This window comes from Gymnogyps californianus, chromosome 13 (assembly GCF_018139145.2).
Source record: "Gymnogyps californianus isolate 813 chromosome 13, ASM1813914v2, whole genome shotgun sequence".
NCBI classification, from domain to species: Eukaryota; Metazoa; Chordata; class Aves; order Accipitriformes; family Cathartidae; genus Gymnogyps; species Gymnogyps californianus.
The window spans coordinates 18,631,217-18,655,071 of record NC_059483.1 but is presented as its reverse complement, the minus strand read 5'-3'; the positions used below and the strand labels follow the sequence as shown (position 1 = coordinate 18,655,071).

The 23,855-nt window shown below is 45.9% G+C and overlaps 1 protein-coding gene across 5 annotated transcripts in view; it reads left to right on the top strand.

The window, feature by feature from the left end:
- Positions 1 to 23,855, top strand: part of LOC127021523 (6-phosphofructo-2-kinase/fructose-2,6-bisphosphatase 4) — a 99,555-nt gene that overhangs the window by 45,873 nt on the left and 29,827 nt on the right. Inside the window, exon 1 of one of the 5 annotated variants that reach the window (XM_050904643.1) lies at positions 1,238 to 1,474. The exons of 2 other annotated variants lie outside the window; for them this stretch is intronic. Coding sequence is in view for 1 of the 3 variants with exons in the window: in XM_050904638.1 (XP_050760595.1) it covers positions 17,970 to 18,075 (106 nt within the window). In the remaining 2 variants the exon portion in view is untranslated. Of the gene's footprint in view, positions 1 to 1,237; positions 1,475 to 15,878; positions 15,946 to 17,969; positions 18,076 to 23,855 lie in introns of those variants that run through there. 2 more of the 5 variants (XM_050904639.1, XM_050904638.1) reach the window with 2 other exon arrangements.

The following is a 23,855-nucleotide window of genomic DNA, read 5'->3' as shown; positions in this document are numbered from 1 at the left end:
CTTACGCAGGCAGCGCTGGTATGCAGGTTGCAAGGGCTTCCACATTTTCTGTCAGGGAAACGCGTGGTTTGTGCTTTTCGCTGCAGTCAGGACCGTCAGAGGCAGAACACCCGTGCTATTTGCAGCATCTCTGCTGCTCTGATTCGGCAGTAACTCCTCTCCTAGTTATTTTCCACCCTGGGATTTTAAAAACAGGCTAATCCGTGTCCTGTGCTGGCATTAGGAAGTCAGCGGGAGTGTTATCAACAGCCCAGGGAGGGTCAGAGTAAGGCCTTGTGGACTGACGAGAGTGAAGCCGTTTGCTTGTGCTGTGTAAAACACCTTGCCAACTCATTTTCCTCCCATGACACGTTAAGCATAAAACCATCCAGTGCTCCAAACACTGCTCTAATCTGCTGATGCAGACTTCAAGCAAACACCAAATATTGTAGCAAAACCTTTTGCGTGAACTGTCCTGTATTTAATTGTAACTCTTCTCAGGAGGCAAAATTTGATGTGACAGATGACTGGTCATAATTCCCAATTAAGACATAAAGAGCTGTCACCCTCTGTGCTGTCGGCAGAGTTCGGGGTTCGTTGCAGCAAAACCAATCCAAGCTGGAGTTGAAGGGGGACACGCACACCAAACTTGGAGACCGAACCTGCCCTCAGCACAAAGCATATATTCTTTACTACCTTATTTGTTTCAATACGCACCAACGGATACCTGCACACAGCAGATACCAGCTGAGATCACAGGGAGTTCCATATTTGAGGCCTGGCTTTTCTCACCACAACAACAACTCTGTAAAGAGAGAAGAGGACCCAGGGAAGTCGCAGCATCCAGCAACGCAGGTGCAGCGTTGTTGGAAGCCTGACTTTTGCCGGACTATATTCTATACAGTCACGGTGCACGATGCAGAACTACAGTGGCTGGCTGAACACAACTATCCTGCATACTCGGGGGAGCGCGGTGTTGTGCAAAGCATCAGCAGAACAGACACAGTGCCAGAGAGGCGGGTGTTTGCTTCCTCGTCTTCAAGGCAGCTGGGTGTGTTGCTGCTTGGACCCACTAGGTCTCTGCTGGGGTCCCCTGCTCGTCTGCTCCGTGGAGCAGCTGCACAGCTGCTCCTGAGCTTGGCTCAACGCTTGGTCCTGATAAGCACCCTTTTCTCTAGAGCTGTTGATCCCTGGTGCTACAGGCTGCGTTTGCACCTAGGTCTGCAAGATGGCTACAGCTGCTCCGCCTCCCCTGTTTCTTTCGGATATTTTTAAAAAACTCGGCTCAGTTCAGAAAACCCCAAACCCCGAGCAGAAAGCGAAGGCGCGGCTGAAGTGCCGGGCGGGAGCGAGCAGGGGCGCTTGACCGAGGGAAGGGCGGCGGGGCCCGCACCGGCAGCCGCTTCACCGCCGGAGCAGCCGGTGCCCGCGCTGCCCCGCGGAGGGGCCGGGCCGCGGGCGGTGCGGGGGCTCCCGCAGCTGCGGCCGAGCAGAGGTGAGCCCGTTCCGCACCGAGTCCGCGCTCGCATCCCTCCCGGGGCTGCTGCTGGCGCGGGCGGGCGGGCGGGCGGGAGGGAGCGGCGCTGCCCGGCGGGGCGGGGGCTGCCCGGGGCCGGTCTCCGCCGCTCCGCTCCGTCCGCTCCGCCCGCGCGGGGCGCGCACCCCCGCGGGCAGCTCCGCGGGGCGCCGCGGCCAGGACCCGCCGCCGCCGCCTCCGCCCCGCCGAGCGGCTGCCGGCGGGCTCCCGCGGCCGCGCACCGCCGGGCCGGCCGGGCCGTGCCGTCCTCCGCCGGAGCCGAGGCGCCGCCGCAGATGTGGGGCTGCTGCCGCCGCCGCCGTGGCTGCCCGCAGGGCCGGCACTGCCGAGGTAGGAGCCCCGGCCGCCGGGGGCCTCCCCGCGGCCTCCCCGCCCGGAGCGGGGCTGCTCGGCTGCGGCTGGGCGCCCGCCGGGGCGCTTCGTCCCTTCCCCCCGTGGCTGCAAAGCTGGGGGTGCCCGCGGGGCAGCCCCCAGCCCCAGGGAGTCCCACGCGTGTCGGGTGCGTCGGGCTAGGCTCGAGGGGGAAGGTCGTGTTTTCTGGGACACCATGGTCTGAATTTTCCGTTCCAGCTCCACCAAGGAGTAAGGGTGACCGGCATCTGAAAGGCTCGGGAGGTGGGAAGTGGGAATCGTGGCTTCTGCTGGGAACAACCCAAGGCAGAGGAGCATCTGGGAGATGTGGCATGGAAAGAGGGATCGTAGCATAGCAGTAGCTGTTTGCTTTCCGAGTTATTTTTGGAAATTGCTTTGCTGTGAGTTTTTTTTCTTTTTTTTTTAACTGTCTGTGGGAAAGTGTATTTACGTTGTGCTCCTCCAAGTGTCGATGCTTTCCATTGGCCAAGCAAGGCTGTAAGATCAGTGTTTTGGCAAATGGTGATCCAACCGGTTAGTTGTTCTTCCCTATTCCTAATGGCAACACCATAAAAACATGTAATCTGCATCTTTTTTATCTTGCCCTGTGAGATTTGGCTGCTGGCTTGTTGGAGTCTTCCTTGGAAAGGGCTGACTCTCCCTGAGGACTGAGGGGTCTGGCATGTTCGTTAGGCACTTTGTGTAATGCAGGATGACAGCTGTGATGCAAGCGCACCAAAACTTTTGAACATAGGCTCAGTCTTGGTTATGTCTGGGTGTTTTTCCCCTTTCCAGGAAAATTGTCTTACGTAGGCTGGAAGATAAACCTGGCGCCTTCCTGGGCTCTCCTGCAGCTGCGGGGCAGGATGGGGAAGCAAACCTGGAGGCAGAAGCAGAGTGGTCTTGTACACAGGTCTGTTAACGGGACCAGGGAGCCTTGGCCTGGCACCCTGAGCTGCCTGGTGCCGTAGAAAATTGGGTGTCACTGGGTGTAGAGTGGCTGGGCTCCTGCCCAGTGAGTCAGAGGATTGCTCTTGTTTACAGCCATCGCTTTGCTTCTGCCCGCGTTATAGTAGGCACTGCCTACTTTGTCCATGCCCGACTCCAACCCAGGGCATGGAAATGGATTTCAGTAAGGCTGGTGGTTTCCAAACCACCCGGACTACGAAGGGGGACCCTGATTCAGCTGTTGAAACGCAGTGATGGGCCACCGCTTACCTGTGGCTGAACTGAAGAGCCTTCGTTGTTCCTCAGGTCGTTCACGCGATGCTTGTGCTGGCATCTTCGATGAGCAGTGATTTGTTGGCTGTGCCAGGGGAGCTGCTGAAATGGATACTGCTCTTGCTCCTCATTCTCAACACCCTGTAGCCTGGCTCAGTGTTGACTCTGTAGCAGGTCCTGTTGTGCTCGTGTGGCTCTTCGGAGTGTGGGGAGGAAAAAAAAAAAGTTAATGTTGAAGAAACTTGAAGACTCTTTAAGATTTTTAAATCTTTAAAAACGTTAATTCTGAATTAAACATTTTATATTGCTAAGTGTTGAAGAGAAACTGGTTCACATGAGGCAAAAACATGCTAAACCAAGTACAACTCAGAGTGATCTCATCTAGGGTCAATTGATTTTGTAGTGCTCTGCAGGGAGCTGAAGATGGGACTGAATAAATACCGGTTGTGGGACTCCTGGTGCTCGTCCAATATGTTGCGGAGCAGTTTGCGAAGTTTCCAGCAAGTTTGCTTAATGTGGCCTTACTCAGTTGCGAGGCACTCCCATAATTATGGCTGCAATTCAAAGCAATAACATCCATTTACATAAGGTGCCGGTCCTTTTAAATCGGCGCATCATCTAATGAGAGCATTTGTGTAGGGATGGTTATGCAGGACGAGGGCCCAAAGCTGAGAGCGTTTCGGGGAGGATTTTGTTTCAGAACTTTTTTGAGGTCATTTGAAGTAAGGGTCTGCTTTGAAATAGGACATTTTGTTATGAAAAACTACTAAGTTATAAATATAACCCTTACCAGTAGTAGGATGTTGTTGAATTAAGTGCTTTAAGCACTTTATTTTTTTTAATGTATCATCCATCTAATTTAAAAAATCAGCCTGGTTACACCAGTATTTTTCTCAATTTGATTGCGTCAATGTTCCTTCTGCTCTTATGAGTAAGAGATTTGGTAAATCCAACTTGTGGATGATATCTAATTGCTGACGAAGCACTACGGATGTGTTCTAAATTGCTCACTGAAGTTGCATTGTTTCCTTTGGGCTTAACCTCTGCATGTAATGTCCACAGATTTTTCTTTGAGGTGAATATAAACATTAGACTTTCAATGCTGGAAAACTTCATACATTTGGGGAATGTTTCAGCTTTCTCCTGAAGGGAACAACCTGATGGAGTACTCTCACCTTCTCACTCTATATGTTTTGTTTCTTTTTTTTTTTTGTGGGTTTTTTGTTTGTTTGTTTTAACTTACTGAATATAGTGTAAGCTTGCGTCCCCACGCCCTGGGTGGGGCAGGTCCTTGGGAAGACTCACAAGGCAAATGTAGTAGAAAGGGTAAAAATTCTCAAAATACAGCTGAGGCGGCACCAGCCATGAGTCTGAGAAGTGCTGGGTTCCTTGGGTCTGCTCTGGTTTTCCCCGGAAGCCTTTTTTTCCCATTTGAAGTCAAATAATTAGTCTGTTAACCTTTTGTCACAGACATAGCACTTGACTTGTGGTCTCTGAGAGCGTAAGAGGTTAAGTAATTAAATTGTATAAGGGAGTAAAAGAAAATAATGAACTCCAAACTCACTAGTCTGTCTAGCTGGGCTCTCCGACGGCTAAAATTAAGTAATTTAAGTTGATTCCTGGTTTTACTCAATTATTATCAGGCGCTCAAAGTGAGGATATGGGAAAGAGTCCTACGCTGCTTCACACAGGTTGTTATTTTTGGAGGTGGTGGATTTATTTTAGGTATGGTTTGGTTGTGCAGAGGGGTAGTTTCAGGGGGAGCGCTGGCCTGGCTGACTCTGACACGATACCATGCAGGGCCAGATCGGGTAATAACCAGGCTTGTTCTTGGGTGCCTGCCAAAACCTGGCCCTAAATATTGTAATTGCATGCTAATTATGAATACTAATCTCCAGATGTACTTAATGTATTACCCGGTGAAGTACTGACCTTGTAGGTGTTGGGTGGTGCTGTGTGCAATGTGGCTGTTTTAAATAAAATCACTGTAATGTGGTGGGCCTGTGAATTTGTGTCTGTGCAAAGAGAAGAAATACTTGTGTTTTTGCGTAAAATGCGTAAACTACCTGTGCTGTGGTGACAGTGCAGTTGTAAGTGCCTTTATGGTTGTGTTTTGATTATGTCAAACAAGCTCATCTCTCATTTGAGAAGCTGGTGAACGGGGGGCTCTTCTGGACGTTGGCGTCTGCAACATTTAAGGATCTGAAGCAATGCACCGGAATTAATCCCGAAGTCTTTAAGCGTGTAGCTGCCATGGTAGGTCCTGAATGCAAACGATGAGTCTCCTAATTGCAACTGACTTTTATCCATGTGATGGATAAAAGGGATGTTTTGTAATGTTTTATTAATAAAATGGGACGGATTTGTCATGAGTGCCCTTGTGGAAATAATGTGCCTGTCACAAGTTTAAATTTGTATGTGTCTGTATAATTTTGGCACGACTGGTTACTTAGATATCTGAAATGACTGCGTAGCATTAGTTTCCAGATGATTCAGTACGTTACTATCTTGTTTACAGGTCATGCACAAGTAGAAAAAGGTAGGAAAGGGTAAATCAGAATGGGGTTTAAGTTCTTATCTCCGTTTTTCACTCTAAAGTTGACTGCCTAACTTGTTCCCAAATAATTATTTTGTCCAAATATGAATTTTCTTCTCTTTCTGCATAGTGTCAGGTCTTTGTCTGTGTCATGGTTTAGGAGCTGGCTTCATGCGTGTTGTGCCTTGGCACTGGGAATCGCTGGGCTGCCGGGAGAGCTGTGCGATCCAGGCTCCCCGGCAGCTGTTCTCTTCTAAACTCCAGTGACAACACGCCCCTGCCAGCCACAGATCTGTTGTGGGGTTGGTACGTAGCTGTTTAGTGATACCTAAAAGTGACTTAGACGTGCTATTTTTGCCTTGCTCGGAAAAGCCACTTGTGGTGTTGCATCTTTTGAAATGGATTCACACGTGAATGATTTCTCCGTCTGCAGACAGCAGCGTATTTTGTTGGTTGGGTTAGTCTGCACTGAAACTGCAGAGGCTTGATTTGATCCTGCATGTGTTTTAGGTGCATAAATGGGAAGGTTTCCTTAAGCAGCAAGAAATCCTCGTGACTGGAGTATGTACAGTTTGCCAGTGGCTAGTTTAAAAGTTAAAGGATGCAAGGGACAAAATATTTGTGGTGATTTATTTATAGTTAAAGCTTCCATATGACTACACCCCTTTTGACATAAACTAATCAAGGAGCACAACAAACACGAGTTGTTTTGATGCATCTGAAACTGCTTCTGACCAATTATCACTGCCACAACAATATTTGGATTTAAGGCTGGCTTTTTCTTCCTTTTAAGTTTTCTTTTATGATGATACAGCCCTGGAAATCTAATTGATGTTGTCGGTTAATAACAAGCAATGTTTGTTGTGCATGGGAACCCTATGGATATTCTTAAGCATGGAGCTCTGCAACATTTACCTTCTGCATTAAGGAGGAAAAAAATAAAAGAGCTTTGTAGTTTTTTTTCTACTACCGATGTGAAACTGGTTTCCCCAAAACAATGGGGAGATTTCGGGGGTTCGTGACCTCTTGCAATTAAAAACTTTAAGATGGCTTGTGAGAGGTAGACTGATGGGGCGAAGGAGGAGCAGAAAAAAGCAGCAAGGCAGCCCTTGCTGTGGAGGAAATAAGCACTCCTGTTACAGCTGAAGTCATTACTCATTTTTGGTAGGAGATCGATCTAGCTGCATTTTTTTTTTCTGAGAAATGCTCTGTTTGGGGATTAGAATATGGGAGCTTAAAATTCAAGCAGTTCTGGAAGAGATGTCTCCCATGGATTTATGTCTTGGGGTTGCAATTGCTTTTTCTTCCCCAGGTTGGATCAGTTCCAAGGACTTGGGCTCATCTGGTGTCAATCTTCTGTCTGATGGGACAGGTCAAAGCACTTTGTGTAGTGGGAGCATTGGCAGGGCAGCTCTTCTCTCTTGGTAGCCAGTTTTCACTAAAATGGAGAAGCCGAATGTTTTTGAGGCCTCTGTCCTGTGTCAAATAAGGTTCAAATCAGTCAATGACTTCAGATGTCCTTGGTGGTGGGGAGGAGACCTGAGGAGGACACAGACCAACCCACCGTGTGGTGGCTGGAGCCAGCAAGCCTGGACAGCTGGTGTTTTACTGGAGGTGGCGAGTGTGAGGGTCAGTGGGCTTATTTGCTTTTGATTCTTTTTTTGTGTGGTTTTTTTTTTGTTTTGTTTTCCATCTTTATATCCTGTATATGTTTTGCTTTCAATTTAAATTTAAATTTTGAATGTGTATTTACCCATTCTGGTGCCAAAGGCTCTCACATATGCTGTATGTGATGGAGTATGGCCTTCTGCACGCCTGAATCATTTTTTATAATTTATTTTCTGGAGGGACACTTGTGCTGAAACAAAGTTATTTTTCGGACTATAAAGAGAATTCAGGGGTTTTGTTTTTAAAAAAAATATAGAAGGTTTCTGTGCTAATATTATGCTGGCAACTCTCACTTGGTAAATGTTTCCCCTTGCAAGAGCTTTTATTTGTAGCATTTGTGTTGTTTAGCCGGTCTGCACTCCATAAATCAGATTATTTTGGCTGTCCTAATTTTATTATCCTTATTAAGCTTCCTCATCTACATATTGATCCTGTTAGTCTCAGGAAGCTAATAAGCCATCTTAGCTGTACTTGCAAAATACACAGAAAATGAGAAATCAGCCCTGGAGGCTATGAAGACTGAGATTAACCAGCGATTTGGATCTCGGTATGTTTGGCCTGTATTTTTTTTCCCCTTCAGTGCTAGGTTTTAGACTACATGACAGCATTGACGTTTGCCAAATGAAGGTAAATTTTGCTTTTATTATAAATTCTGTCATCAATAGCTTCTAAGCAGCTTTGGTCTAGTTTGCTTGTATCTTTATTTGGATGAATATGCTCCTTTTTCATAAAGCTTAAGAATATTTCCAGAGGCAGCTGGCGTCACATACGCTGTGAGGTTTTTTCCTCCTTGTGTCAGTGTCAGTTTTCCATGCTGGCTTTCCAGAGGGATTTATTCTTTACTTTCAAGAACCTGCTTTCCTGTCTCCGTTGCCTCCAAGACACGCATGAAACCAAGTATAACTGTACGTGTGTGTAGAGGACTTCAGGCCCAGTCACTGCCCCATTAACTCGTTTGCTCTTGCTTCCGTTGCCATGGGCTTTTTCCTTAATGACCTACTTATCCCATATGGTAATCTATGCTGGAGTTCTGTACTCTGTTGGACCTTTAACTCCCGTCCCCCCCATTTTTTTTTCTTGTTTGTTCTAGCTCTCAGCCAAGCCTAGTCCCTCTTACAACGTGAAGTTGTACAACCTCAGCCTCTCCTGCGCTGAGTCCATTTTGGGTGCTTCTATTTACATGTTATTTATGTCACTGAAATGTTTGAAGACCCCTGTTTTGTTCTTGCTCTCAGTGACCTCTCTGCACAGTCACTGCTGCTTCTGACAAATTGTTGTTCTGTCTCTCCTGCTGCTCTTCCCCCCCCGCCCCGTCCGGCGTTTCGTCCTCCTCCCACAATTTGACCTTGTCTTGCTCTTGTCTCCCCATGCCCGATTTCAGGCGTTCACATGGCTTCAACTTGTGTTATGTGCTGATGACTCACAGATGCACTCTATACCCCCGACGGTTTGTCACCCAGTCCAGCGGCTGTCTTCCTCCTCGCCTTTTTCTCTTTGATTTCTCCATCAGTAGTCATTCAGTATTTCAAGCCCCAAACCCCAGATGGTGCTTCCTAAGTTCTCTTTATCTCTTGTGTTTTAAGATGCTGCCACCTGATAGGTAGCTTTGTCCCAAAGCCTTCATGATTTTTTTAATTCATTTGGTTTTCTTCATGCATTTGGATCACATGTAAGTTCTGCGTACTCTTTATTGTCAATATAGTTCTCCTTTTCCAGCTCATCAGACAACTTCCCTAATGCATGTAATACATTTTTACAGATGGTTTTCTTTAAAGTGGCTGTTCTGAGAAATTCTGCTTCTGAAGGCAGTTGATAGCATTTGGTTTTAAAGATGGCGTTAAGTATTTTAGTTCCACTCTGAGAAGGCAGCTGCCCTTGTTTTGCTATTTTTTACATTTCAGCAGCCTAGATCTAGCTGTTATAAATAAGTGGGATTCATAGCATCCTAGCTCAATGAAAGGAGAAAGGATACGTATACATCATAAATGTTAAAATATCTAACATAAAACTAGCTGTAAGTGAGCATAATTCATAAGCCTTTCAGCCTGGAGAAGGGTTGTCTGTTTTATTTAAAATTGCCAATCCTTTCCTTGTGCTCCTTTTAACTATACTCGTAACAACAAACCCAAACTTGGAATTGGGAAGGTTTTTCTAACATGCTTATATGACCGGAAAGGAATAGAGAGTTCTAAGGTGATGCAGACACTTTCAGACTGCTTAGTAGAGATTGCTTTTATACCGGTTCAAGAGGCACAAAGACAAACATCCTAGTGGCTGCAAGTATGTTTTTGCTTTTCCTCCTCCTTCAAATATAACAGATTTATCAAGCCTTGGTTTTCCTGGGTTGTATCACAAATTCCAGGTAACTGATGTGGCAGTGGAGAAGCGGCCTTGCTGCTGTATCACACTTCCAAGGAAGAGGAGAGCGTATCAGGGTACACCCACCGGCCGTCCAGAGGTTGTGCAGGCTGTACGTGCTGTTGCTGTAGTAACAACATGGGATACTACCAGCACAGTGTGTAGGAATGACTGTCCTCAGTAGACTTACCATCTTGGAAACTCAGTATTTTCAGTTACCCTCTAGACCCGTGAATGCAAATAGGCAATTTGTGCAAATGCCATGTATTTTAATGTCCTCTTTCCGCACTACTTAGAAGCGCACACACCCCCTCATGTAAATAGTTTGAAGTTCCTGGTATACATTAAGCTACAAAGGGTTTTTTAACGCTGGATTGTGCTCAGAAAACATGAATAATGGATGCCATCTTTCCTTTATGTTGCATCATAACAGGAAGATTTAAAATGTTGCTTAATGTTGTGATGATGGAACTAGTTTTAAGTAATACCTGGAAGCACCACGTGAGGATCTGGCCTATTTTTCAAGGAAATAATTTGAATTTTGTCTCAGAGGTGAAGGTGGGAGGTGGCTGCTTGGACTGGAGATGTAAAGAATTAGTGATTTATCCTTCAGATTTAAAGAATACAGTTAAGGCAGACCAGCCTTAAATCTATGCCTCATGTTAGACTGAACACAGGAAACTTCCTTGCATGAGACCAATGGCATCTCATTCGTAGGTTTTTAACTCCAGACGCTTGGTTTCTCCCGTGTTTTAAACAGAGCGATTATTTCTTCTGAAATGTGATAAACTTCTAAACTAACATGTTTATATATTTAGAAATAATAAAAGTACTCTGAATGGCCATGCTTTCAAGAATGGTTTACATAAAGATAATGAAAGAACAGAGTGACAATGTAGCAAGGTGTAATTTTTTTTTTTTTTTTTAGTTGATAATACCGTGTATGTGAATCTCAGTGTATTCTCTGGGATTCTCATGCAGTCTGTGTGTTGGTGAGATGACATTCTGCTGATAACCTGTATCTCCCCAAGTAATCTTAGATTATGCATATAAAACCTATCAGACAAAATACAACACGTGGGTTCTGTAGAAATCTATCCAAGACTTTATTGGTGCAATTCTTACAATAAAACCCCTTGTATAGCTGGTGTTTGTTTCCTGATCATTAGGTCGTCATGGTTTTGAAAACACTTAACTGTGCTGGAATCAAGCCACACACAAACACTGCTGTAAGGGATACATCATTGTTTTGCATGCACGATGAATAACTATAACGATGTTTCAGTAGACGATGAAGAAAATATAACGAATGCAATTTAGTGTGGGAATTAGCTCTCTCTCCAGCCAAAGAATTGTGGTGTGAGGCTCCTCAGTGCCTGAGCCCTGTCAGATCTTCCCTTGTATCAGATGTGTTGATGATTGTTAGAATAGATGGGAACTTGTTTTCTCACCAATTTACTTTATACCAGCATCTTCTGTTTGGATGAGTTATTTTCCTTATCCATGCTAAGGAATATGATTTTTTTTCAGCTTAAGGAATCTCTCTACTGTCTGTATTTGTACAGAGCTGTGTGGGTTCTTGGATATTGTTTAAATTTATTCCCTAATTAGCACTGAAGAGATTTCTTGTTCTTAGTAGTAGCTCATTCTCATATAAAGCATGATTACGCATATGTTTTTTTCTGAATCTGTTTGGTAGATTGATCTGTAGCCAGGAAGTCTAATAGTAAAATGAACTCTTATAAAATAACTTCTAAACGTGTGTATTGCTGAGGGCATATTCTTTTTTTAGTTCTGAATCCTTAACGGCTTTGCTTGTCTTTGAGGTAGCAGTCTAAGACAACTGGAACTTTTTCCCTTTAGGCAGTGATAGGAAATAGGATATGGAGTGGATGGTGCCAGTAATAAACTTATTTGTTGCTCAGAAGAAATGGAGTAAGAGCTTGGGCCACGTATCACAAGGCCTGGTCCTCGTGATTTCTGTTGGTTTGGAATCAAGTCCTAAATGGAGGGATGTGTGAAGATGGTATGGGGAACCTGCTGAACTTGTCATGTGGAATGCTTGAAATTTTTGGGAACTTAGTGGGCTCTTTGTCATTTTTGTTGGCTTGACTCCTGGGATATTAGACTGTGGGAAGAACAAAAAGGATGGTACTTTTGGTTGAGGAGAAAACCATAGGCAGTCTTGAGGGGACAGGAGGCCTTCATTTAAGAAGCTGACGTAGCAAAAAGTTCTGAGAAACTGAACTGAGAAGGTATGAATCAATGTATGTCATTTTGCTAATATAGTATTACATCTCTCTTCCTCGATTGCTCATTGTGCTTGCTGAGCTCTTCATGGGAAGGAACTTATTCTATTCTCTGTGGGAAGCTGTGTGAGAAGTTTTTAACTCGTAAGGTGTCTCTTCTGCAGGATGACTGTTCCCAAGGCATTGTCTTTGTCATCATCCAGGAGCTCAGGAACAGCCCTGGAGGAAGAGAGCCACCTTTTCGGTTGCTAGTGCAGCTTCCTTTATCTCTAGGTTTCCTTGGCAATTGAAGAGCAAAGTTGAGTTAGTTCTTGCCTTACAAAGGTGACAACATACCTAGCAGATGGGCACTGTATTTTAGGCAGGTTGTTAAGGACGACTCTTCCACAGTGAGGAAAAACCTGCCAGGCTTGATCTGTACTTCAGGAATATGGGAATTACCTGGGGGAGGGAGCAGTCTGTCCCTTGCTGAGGTGCTAGTGTAATAAGGGATGTGATTGAACAGGCCCAGTGTCCCATCTGCTCTACAGTAGCTTTGGTCATTACAGTGGCAACTCGGCGCAGTTGCAAGTTTGAATGCTGTCGTTACCCAGAAGCTGCAGCTTTTCACCATGTAAGAGCAGCATAACGCATGTTGGGTCAAAACAAAAAAAAATCAGTACTACAGCCTATAAGGTGTGTGGGGAGAAATCTCTCGCGTTCCACTTGAAATCCAGTTTTGAAATGTTGGAGTGTTGTTACTTGTGAACAGAACTGGTGAAGCATAGTTGTGCGTTTGGTCACCATCTCTTCTAATTGGCTCGCAGTGTTGTAACAGCCTTGTATATTAGATAGCTGTCGCTAGCTGTCCTCAGGTGATGCTTCCAGCTGCATACATTTTGGCCAATGAAGGACTGCCACGAGCCTGCTGAAGGTATACTTGACATCTTGTTTTTAATTATTAAAAGAGAAAATCAATTATAAGTTCAATAGGAATTGTCCTGTACGCTTTACACAAATATTGTGATGCAGCGTAGCAGGCTGCCGGTTAGCTGGTAAGGGCCATCTAGTCCGTGTTGAACCAGGGAGCGTTGGTTGGATGTCGAAGCTGGATACGTAAGACACGCGTGTGGCCGAAGACTGTGCTGGTGTGTGTCTGTATTTCTCAAATGACATTCATACGTAATGATCTTTGCAAATTCTGCATTCCTCTGTGCCTCCTTAAACTGTACTGAAACTAAGCTTGTGTTGTGCTATGAGGCTGAAGTCTTTTAGAGTAGTTGTGAGCTGGGGGGGCATACAGCCCTCTCTGTATGCCTTCTTAAAGGGGGCATAAGGACTCTAACTCTGATCTCTCCTCCTCTCACCATTGCACTATGTAGAAAACGTAGATACCTATTTTAAGGTGGGATCATTTAAACTAATTCCTGTTTGTTACTTCTAGCTAGAAGAGTAATCTGCCAGTTGCAATAGAGAACATTTGGATTTAGGTTTTTGCCAGCTATTTATTGCCAGTTGTGTGTGTAGAGGTCAGATACTACTGGTTTTCTCAAAGTGGCAAGTAAATAGCTGATAATGCAGGGATAAAAAATTTACCTCATGACATTGTGGAAAGAGAATTGCTTTAGAGAAGTGGAAGTATTAGGTTAATGATGAAATATAATTTGTTGGTGTTTAGTATCTAGAAAGAAAGGGAGATATTTAGTTCTGAGTGTGGACTCCCCCCCCCCAATTTTTTTTTTTTTCCCATTTGGTTGAGAAAATAACTCAGGATTAGTAGATAAACTTTTCTTCCGTGTAGCTTTCTGAAACCTCTGCCTCGGGTGCTTAAAAGCCAAGAGCTGGTGTATTTTAATACTAGCGCTCTGTGAAGCTTTGGTATCTCCTGGCACGGTGTTCACAGCGCGACTTAGTTGTACGTTTCTGAAATGTAGAAGCGACTGACTTCCTTTTTCCAGGGGAATAGTCTGGGTGCAGGCCATCAGCTGCAGCTGGGCGTGCTTCAACGACCCTCCATCTCGCAGCGCCTGAAGCACCTGCGGGCACAGCCGGGGGGGAGGCCTGCGGGCACAGCCGGGGGGCCCTGCGGGGGCACACAGGCTCTGGTCCCGTCCCGTCCCGTCCCCCCCGGCGGTGCTGCCCGCGGCAGTAGGGCGCGGGGCGCTTCACTGAGGGCGGGTGCCGGTGCCCGCGGCCAGCCGCCGGGGGGCGCCCGAAGCCTGCGCGCCCGCGGAGTGGCCGCGGGCGGTGCCAGGGCGCCGCCTGGCGGGCGCGGGCGGGCCCCGGCGCGCTGCTGCCCCCCCGAGAGGCGCGGGTAACCGCAGGGTTTCCCCAAGCGAAGGGAGGCTTTCCGCGGTACGCGATGAAGTGGGTGGTGAAGGAGGATGACCGCCACAGCGCTCCACTTCTGCAGAAACCTGCAGTTTGTGTTGCGTTTTGGAAATAGGCGAGGTAACGGTTCAGTACGCTTCCAGGTGTTGATCGTTTGTGCTGCTCCGTTTCTTGGAAAGCATGGCTAACGTGGCAAACAGCTTTTTTTTTTTTTTAAACATCGGCAATAAGAAGGGGAAAATAGGAAGCTTGTGTTTTAGCAGCTTTTTATCTTGAAAGTTTTGCTCTGTATTTCAGGAACTTCCCAGAAAAAGCTGCTTCGTGTTTTGCTGCAAGAGCAGGAACAGGATACTGTTGTCTTCTGGTCAGGGCTGTAAGTGCGGCGCTGAAACATCTCACGTGCTTGATCTCAGGGCCTGGTACAGCGTTGGGGACCCCTTTCCAGCCATCCTGCTTATACAGATCGCACGTTGTGACCCCGGCTGGGTCTGTGTACCCTTCAGTCATTTTACTGACATATCTAGCTTGATCTTCTGCGCTGCAGAAGGGTTTGTGAGCTGTTTCTGCTGTGCTCGGCGTGGCGAGGGTGTGGGCACCTGGAGGACTGGAAAGTCTTCTTTTCTTACTCCAAGTAGCGAGCTGGTGCTGCTGGAGTGATGGTGGAAAGACAGGAGGCAGAGATGTTGGGTGGTTTATGGATGTTTTATAGGCTGTCAGAGTACAAAGTGATATCTTTACTAGGGAAATGAGATACGTGAAAGTGACTTGCACATATTGTGGAATTTGTATTATATGGTTACCATACGGTACAGCTTATTTACAGATACAAAGTAGAGTTTCTGTATGATCAAGCAGAAGCCTTGGTTTAATCTCCTCTTAAAACTCAGTATACTGAGTTTCCTGTCTTGTAAGTCAGTCGTTTGAAAAGAATAAGTATAACTCGGTTACTTGGCTCAAGCATGTTCTGTTTCTGTGCAGCAGTTCATTTTCCGAGACTGCCTTTCCCCTCGATGTTTTGCCTCTGCAGAGAGGTGCTTTTTCAGGTAAGCTTTCAGCTCAGCATGGCCCTGAGAGCAGAAGCTTTGCATAAAAGCCTTCCAAGGAGTAAAGGCTTATTTGTGGTTTCCCTGTAGCAAACACAGCTGAGTCTCCAGCACTTCACCTGCAGGAATCAGCCCTGCTTCTCAAGCCTTTGTATTAGGACAGCGGGTGATGACAGCATGATTGTGCAGAAGGTAATCTCTGCCATTTATTGGGAATTTAATGAGCAATGTTTATTTGTTCTGTCTTTTTCTAGGAATTGAATGTAGTGCCCTTGAAAACCATGTTCTGAAATGAGACCTCAGGAGTGGCACAGTATTTCTGTATTCACTTTCTCTGTGTCCTTAAATAGCCCATTAGTGCACTGAGGTTTTTAAAAAAAAAAAGCCAACCAGCCAAAACTAAAATAAGTTTGATCAACAACAAAAGTTAGTCATCCATCAAGCTGAAATCTTCATCTCGCAAAAATAAAGGCTGGGAGGCTGAGCAGGTGTCTGCACACGCCTCTAATGCCATTACAAACACCTGAACAAAGCCTTACTTAAGTTTTGTGCAGGTGCCACTGGTTTAAATCTGCCTGAGCAAGAAGAGAGTTCACTGATGGTGTGCCTCGTGCCTGGGGTACAAGACTTAGAAATGTGGTAATTCACCCTGCAGACCTCTGAAAAATGCTATTCTTGTACGAACAACATCAGGTCAGTGTCTTCAGCTGCGAGGCAGGTGTGTGAGTGGAGTTTCAGTTCTTGTATGCTGTGTGGATTTGCAGAAAGGAGGTACAAGCTTTGTTTATAGAGACTGGAAGGATTTCATACATCTTCTACTTAATGTATGTAAAACAAGCCTGAGAAGTGTATTTTGTAAGTCGGCATTCCTGTTGATCTCTTACTTCTGTTAATATTGCATCTATTGCGGACTTGCCTGGCTTTACTGGAGGCACTGTTAAGAAAGGTGGAGTATCCCGGTGGCGGCATGCCTCGCTGTGATCAGAGGGCGAGGCGGGTACGTCTTGATGCCGGACTCTATCCTGAAGTCAGTCATCTGTTCATTGCAATGCTTTGTGTGCGCACAGGAGACAGGCTTCCGGGATTAACCTGGAACGCAGATTAAACTGTTCCGGCTCACAACTCTTTTGGCAACTGTTGGAAGTAAATACCTACTTAATAGAAGAAACTAAGCAGCTTTGAAGTGTTGAAAAATTTCCTCTCTCTGCTCCTAGTTTTCTGACCCTTCTAATGTAACTCCTGTAACCTCTCTGCCCCTCCCCGCTTCAGCTATCAACTCAAAACAAAATCAGGAAGAAAATGCTAGGGTAAAAATATAGTGCAGGTGCCTACAGTTGAAAACTGTAATCAGTCTTGAAGAGAAGGAAATCAGCTTTGGAAAGAGGGAAGGGTAGGTCAAGCAAACATGGTTTTGGACAAACAGTGCTAACTCTCCCCGGGTGTGTCTCACCAAATGTCTCAGAGAACTGATTTTCTGTTGTTTAGAAAGCTATGTTTTAGCTTGTAATGGAATAGAAAAACTAAAAATGATCCACAGATGCTCAGAGTCTGACTAGTATATAAAAAAAAAATAGATATCATGTACTGGCCTTCATTTGTATTTAGGCCAGTGTCATAATGTCTGAGTACCCGAGAGTGAATAATAACGAAAATGCATATTGCACTTTACTACCCTGTCTTCATTGTGTTGCATTTATCTTCTGTAAAATATATAGAGATGTAATAGTGAAATATTGAGCTTTTTTAGGACTTTGCTCAGCTCAGTTAATGAACTGGGTTTCTCTCAGTTGTAAAGCTGATAAAGGTGATGTGGAAATGCAACAACTGGATGCTGTATTTAGCCACACCACTGCTCTTACCGCAGCACAGGATCTTTCCAGTGTAATTTGTGAATAGTCTTTTTTCGTAGCTAAACAAGACGTTAGAAGCCTATTGTTTATTTATGGTTTTCTGCATTGGTATTAATTTAGCCTTCAGGCCGAAATAGAGTTTCATTGGAAAAATCTACCATTCAATGCAAGACTTCTTAAAACACACTGCATGCTCCCTGGACATGCTATTTTTAGGGCTTTAAAAAAATGCCTTTCTGGGGCAGTGTAGTGTTCTCTGCAGCTGCAGTGTTCTGGCTGCAGGAAGCACAATCACCTGCTTGTCAGTGCACCACACCGGCTGCACCCCGACCCCCTTGTTACTGTCGCCTGCAGGAACAGCCCTGCTTTCCTGCCCCTTTCCTCCTCCTGCCGCAGCCCGGGGCCGGTGACTGCCCCGCTGGGCTTGGCGTGAAGACCCGATGTGAAAAATAAACTGTGCGACATGGCCTCAGCCTGCCAGGCCGCTGCCCCCGCGGGGCCTGGGGACGAGGGGGGCTGCGCGAAGCCCTCTCCCGTGAGGGAGCAGGGGCGCCGCCGGGGCCCGGCACTGCCCCGGGCCTCGGTCCTCCCGCTGCGGGGCAGAAACCCAGGCAAAGAGGTGCCCCCCCCCCCCCCCCCCCCCCCCCCCCCCCCCCCCCCCCCCCCCCCCCGAGGCCGCTCCGGCCTGAGGGACTCGATCGGGCCGGAGCGGCCGCCGCAGCGCGGTCCTGCGGGCGGGGTGAGGGGGCTGTTGCTTCCCGCGCCCGGCCTCGCCTCAGGGGGCGGCGCGGCCTCGGCCCCGCCGAGCTGAGAGGCGGTGCTGCCCCGCCCGCCGCCACTGCAGTGGGAGCGGGGAGGCGGGCGAGGATGGCGACGGCGTCGCCGGCGCGGGAGCTCACGCAGAACCCGCTGCAGAAGACGTGGGAGCCCTACGACAACGGGCTGCCGGCGGGGCACAGCGCCCAGCGCGGCGGTGAGCGGGGCGGCGGCGGGGAGGGAGGGCGGGGGGTCTGCCCCGGCCGCGCTGTCGGAGCCCCGGCGGGCGGCAGCTGTCAGCGGGACTCCCGGGCGGCCGCTCCTACTCCTCCTCCGTTGGGCCGCAGCGGGTGAGGCGGGCCCCGCGGAGCCCCTCCCGGCGGCGATTCGTCCTCTCCGGGGTCGAGGTGCGAGGAAAGCGGCGTGAGGGGCCGGAGCCGGGAAGGCCCCGCCGCCGTTACCGTCCCCCCCGAGCGCCAAGCTCTTTGCCTGGGCTTTAACGCGCCTCTTGTCTCTGGTGCGAAAGGCTCGTTTAATGGTTCAGCCGGCCCGGGGCCGATGTGCCGGGGACGGTGGGTCTGCTGGGTGAGGTGGTCGCGGTCCCCCGTGGAGGATCGCCTGAAACGCCGGGGAAGGCAGAAAACCCCGAAGCTGCTGGATCTGTGCCTAACGGAAGGCAATAAAGCTTGGCTGGGAAGAGTATCTTTTCTAGTTGCTTTTGTTGGTGGTTTTTCTGAACGCTCTGGTTCCAAGCAGCCTTTCTATTCAGTATATTCTTCTTGAAAAGAGCCCTAAAAATGTCACTGTATTTTTGTTTTTTTGTTTCGAGGCCAGTGCTGTACCAGGCCATCTGTTATATCAGTTAATGGCTTTCCTTATTTTGAGGTGCAGCCAACCAAGTCGTTAGCCTCTAAAGACTTTGGCTGTGGCGTTTGTAAACCTTAGTTTATTAACAAACTTTGCCTCGCGGTTCCCCCCCCCCCCTTACTTAAATAACTGAGGTTCAGTACACGGCAGTTTTGCAGACAAAAGGGGCTTTGTCGCATGGAATTGTTTTTATTTGTCATGCAAAGAGGCTGCGCTGACAGAAAGAGCTGAGGGCTCTGCTGGTGTGGCAGGCATCCATGGGCTGCTGCCTCTCGGCTCTGGTCTTGCTTTGGTCTAGCCCTTGCTAAAAAAAGGCCCAAACTTTCTTGGTTTCTGCTAGGGAAGCAGGCATGTGTTTCTGTGTGAACTGAATTACTTCAGCATCTGAAAAATAGTAGGTGTCACGAGGAGACGAATGCTGAAATAAGGAAAAGGGTCAGAAAGCGTGTATAATTGCTTTTGTAAACACTCGAAGGAGAATGCTTCATTTTGGCCTTAATGTGGCATCTCTTTTCCAAACAAAGTAACAATTGTTATAGCTTTGACACAGGCACTGTTTTACCAAAAAACCCAAACCCACAAGAACAAAATTGCATATTGGTCACATGTAATCTGGTGACATACAGAGTCTTCTTGGCAGAATTATTTAGCTTCTCTTGACTACTAACTAACATAGAAAAATTATTTCACATACCTGGTTTTTTGTAGGATTCTATAATTTTTGATGCCCAAGACCCCTTGTAGTTGAAAAACCTTTTTGCTAGAAAAACAGATTTGGAAATGTGTGGGTTTTTTTTTTTTTTTTTTTTAATCCTTGCATGCATTTGCTCTTGCAGCTCTACCCATAATATGTCTGCAGTCATTTGTGATACATAAGAATTACGAACAGCCTAGAGAGGAGCAGAACTGACTCTCCCTAATAAAACCATCTATCTTGTTTCAGCAAACTGAGAACGTTTTGTAATTTTTCCTGTGCAAGGGTGCCGCAGAGTCCTTTAGCCTCAGATTTCCATGTATCGTGCGTCACCCCGTGTTCTGATGAGCCAGTGTGACCTGCGGGCCCTGTAGCCGTGCTGTGGTAGCTCAGGATGGACTGCCCAGACTGAGTGATGTGGGGCAGTGTTGGGTTCACCAGTTCCAGTTCTCTGCTGCTACAGGTAACGGTGTTAAATGTTACTGTTCAAAAAATACAAGCTCAAGTCGGAAGTGGATTTCTTGTCCTCAAGAGTAGCTTTCCAGTGGAAGCAGTGAAGCTAGTCGCTCTGATGTCTTCTGAATTTCTAGGCTAAGCAAGATGAACTCTTTCAGTCTCCTTTGATTGGGTTTTTTATTTCCTTGTTCATACTGATGACCTTTATCTGCACTACTTTTAGTCTTATTTTATCTTTCTAGAAGGTGAGCGAGCAGAATTGTGCATATTTCCAGTTGAGGACTTGGCAGATCCATCTTCAAAGGGACTTACCTGTCCCTTACCTGTGTTAGCTGTTTTTAGTGTGGTTTTCTAAAAGTTGCAGCAACTGGAATTATCTGGGGGAGAAGAAATGTGGCTAGCTGTGCCAGGGTTTAGCTGTCACGGGGCTTTGAAGAGCTAGTTCTTTTAGTCTGTGCATTACGAGGTCTTCAAGGAGGAGTTCTGGCCACGTGCAGCCTACTGAGCAGACTGAGCTTTTACAGCTGGTGAGACTAGTAAAATGAAGGTAACTGTTCTAAATGACCTTCCAAAGTAAGACTTTAAGGCAGTAGAAATGCACATTTTGTTATTAATAACTGCCACTTACCTTTTGTGGTCTTTTGTGAAAGGTTTTGTCTGTAAATAGGTTGCAGTAAAGCTACTCTTGGCATCGGATGTCAGATTGCTTCAAGCTGTATGAATCAAGCAATGGGCTACAAATATGGACATAAAAAATAAGTAGCAAAGTGTGCTATAGTGAAAGTTGTTTTGAGAGCCTAGCAGAGGATGTTTATAGAGTGAGAGATAAATAGTGAACTTCCTGTGGTTAAACATTATTTTTCCCCCTGCTACAGTTAACGGCTTTGTTTCCCTAAAGCTGCTGGAATTTGGTCATTCTAATAAGTTTTATTTGCTGTTCGTACAGCAGTGTGAATGTACATCAGGTCCCCCCAAAACAAAGTATCAAATGAAGATTGTCTTCGCTCTAAAGAACTCTACTCTTTGAGCTCACGCTGCTTGTGTGTATTTGTACTCCCAACCCTAGGAACTGAAGATGGAGAAAGCGAATGAGGTAAGGCCAACACCCAGCTGTAGCCTGCAGATCAGAATGTATGATGGGGCCATTGCTGTTGGCATCAAAGCTGTAGGAAGCAGGTGGTAACCCTGAGCAAGTGGATGGCAGAGCTGCTAGGAGCAGCTGGTGGCACGAGACTGGCTAGAGGACAAATATGAATTCTGAATCCCTTGTACCAAGGTGATGTTAGAAACTGGTGATTTGGACAAAAAAGAGGAGGTACAAATTAGAAGCTAATGAACTTCTTCAGGTACAGGAGCAGGATGCTCTTCAGGAAGAGCAGCAGGATGGGGAACTCATCCTTATGGGATGTGAAGAAGGGTGACCGATTGTCATCATTGATCAACAGGAAGACATGGATTAGCAATAGTTAAATTGGATAAGTGATAGGGGAAAACATGTAGGGCTAACCTTATTTGGAAGGGCGGTTGTGTTGGCTTATAGTTAAAGATACTTGCGTATGAGCCTCTAAATAGTACAGTGATTTCAGAGAACAGGCCTTGAGTCGAAGGCCATAGAAACAGCAAGAATCCTTCATAAACTTCACATGGCTAACCGTAGAATCTCGATACAAAAAGCATCTGACCTTAAAAGGTGACTTAAAAATTTAACACAGATAAGGAAAAAACAAAATCTCATTTTGGGTGAAAGGAAGGGACAGCTGATAATACGTTAGGTAGTAGGTGAACTTGAAAAATACCAACTCTTGTCTCTGATTTCACAAGATCATAGGAATTTGGAGGGCTGATGAAATGCTGCACAGCTGATCTAGGTTGTTCAATGTCCCAGTCTGGTTTCACAGCCGCCTTCTGCATCTTGCATTATTTCACAACAGAGTCTTAAGAGGCAAGAAATGAGCATGTAGTTTCTTCTTTCCTTGACTGTTAAGTCTTAAACTTTAGAAGGGTAGGCAGTCATAATTTTACTCTGAGCTGCAACTTGCTGTGTTGTTCAGTAGTATATAAGAAATTTTTAACTGGGATAACGACTTTGCTTAAATTGCAATACTTGTTTTTAATGCGCTTCATCACTTGGCCATTTTCCTTCACTGATTGGTATTTTGGGCATGTTTTTTGTGTGTTCCCTCTAAGCGAGGGCATGCAACATACATTTCTTTTTGATGCTGCTGTTTATAAAGATGCAATCTTACATGCATATATTACAAACATCTATTTTAAAGAGAAAACCTGAGTAAAGTCATAGAGCATCTTTAGCAAATGATGGCATACAACCCTGTAAGTTTTGTTTTGCTGTTCTGAATGTGTATGTTCCTCTAGCAAAATTAGCGTTGATAGCACATTCATAGGTTGGGGCTGTCGGAAACCCTTAGGAGTTACATACGTGAAGCAGTATTAAAAAATGAGTCTTTTCTCGAGACTAGATTGTGTAGAGAGATTTCTGGAGATAAACCAGATAGTCCAGCGATATGGAATTGAGAGAAAGCTGCATTTAGGAGTGTACCTTTGCTCTGCAACTTGCACCTATATAACTACTTCTGTGCTGCAAATTGTTTTTCATATAAAGTGAATGATGGTGAGGTGCTGTGAAAAGGGGAATTGAGCATTGTGCTATTGGGAAAATATTAAGAGGCTTTTTTATTCCGGGAGTTAGATATGTGTAACTTGTGGGTTGTTTGGCTTTTTTTATCAGTCCACTTCCTCATGTCAAAATTGCGTACATTTCTTCAAAGGAAGGTGTAAGTCTTGAGACACTGACATTTTAAATACTGTCATTGGAATGAAGGTTCCTCCCCACTTGCAGTGAGTGTTGGCAACATTTTGTTGAGAAAGCTGTGGTTCAGTCAGATAAAGTGAAAGATAATTAAATTATTTTTAACTTTTGGGTATTTGATACATCCTCAGAACTTTGCATTTTGTTCTAGTCTTGTTTACTGAACTACTGAGCAAAATTAAGCATTGTTAATTACACAGGATCATAAGGAAGAAGACAAAAACCTGTGTGTGCGGTGCTGAACCTTACGTGTGTTGTTGAGAACGCTACACTGAGGTACAGAAGAAATAAAATAGTTGCTTTGTGCGCTTTTATTTTTAGTCCTGTCATTTAGCTGTTAACATCTGCTGTTTTGGCCAGCGAATGTGCCTTTGACTTCTACTTCCAAATGCATAGATGCACTTGTCACTAAGTGCCACCTGTGCCACAGGTATTAGACTGTGCAACCACTCTAAACCAGAACACCAAACATTTTTTAGCGCCCCAAATTTTAGATTGCGAACTGGCATCCTCTTGTTGAAGACAAGCACTAATGGGTGGTATATGCTGTAGCACCACGTACTGTGTAGTGGTGTTTACAGGACCATGGCATTATGTAAAAGCAGAGTATTTAAGATCATTGGAATCAGTGGTATTCCTCCTCTTGGTGTGCCGGGCATCTGTCTTACTGGTATCTGCCTTTAAAGAGGAAAAGCACTCTCGATTGGCCTGGCACTTAGTCAGAATAGGATTGCAACTTGTTTGATTTGGATCAGCAGATAATTCCCTTGGTTTCTGCTATATGGTTGCACACTAAATAGCAGTGCACAGAGCGATCAGAATAACGGATTAGGCATGCAGGTTAAACTGTACACATAGGGCTCTAATAAAGGCAATTTTGCTAGTTTTTGTACTGTCTTTGAGGAAATTTACGTAAAAATGCAAGTGATGCCAGACTGGCACGCTGACTGCTTGGCAATGGGAGGAAATGTCCCTCTTGCATGTTGTTGTAGTTGTGTTGATCTGGTTTGCTGCTCAGTGAGAAGATCTGTTACAAACCGACGTAGGCAGTAGGACGTAGCTTAGAGAGTGGTTGCCGGTGTAATCTGTGAAGCAACCATTTAAGTGGGTTGCATGTTTCCTCACGGTAGCTTCCTCGCCCTTAGTTTTGCAA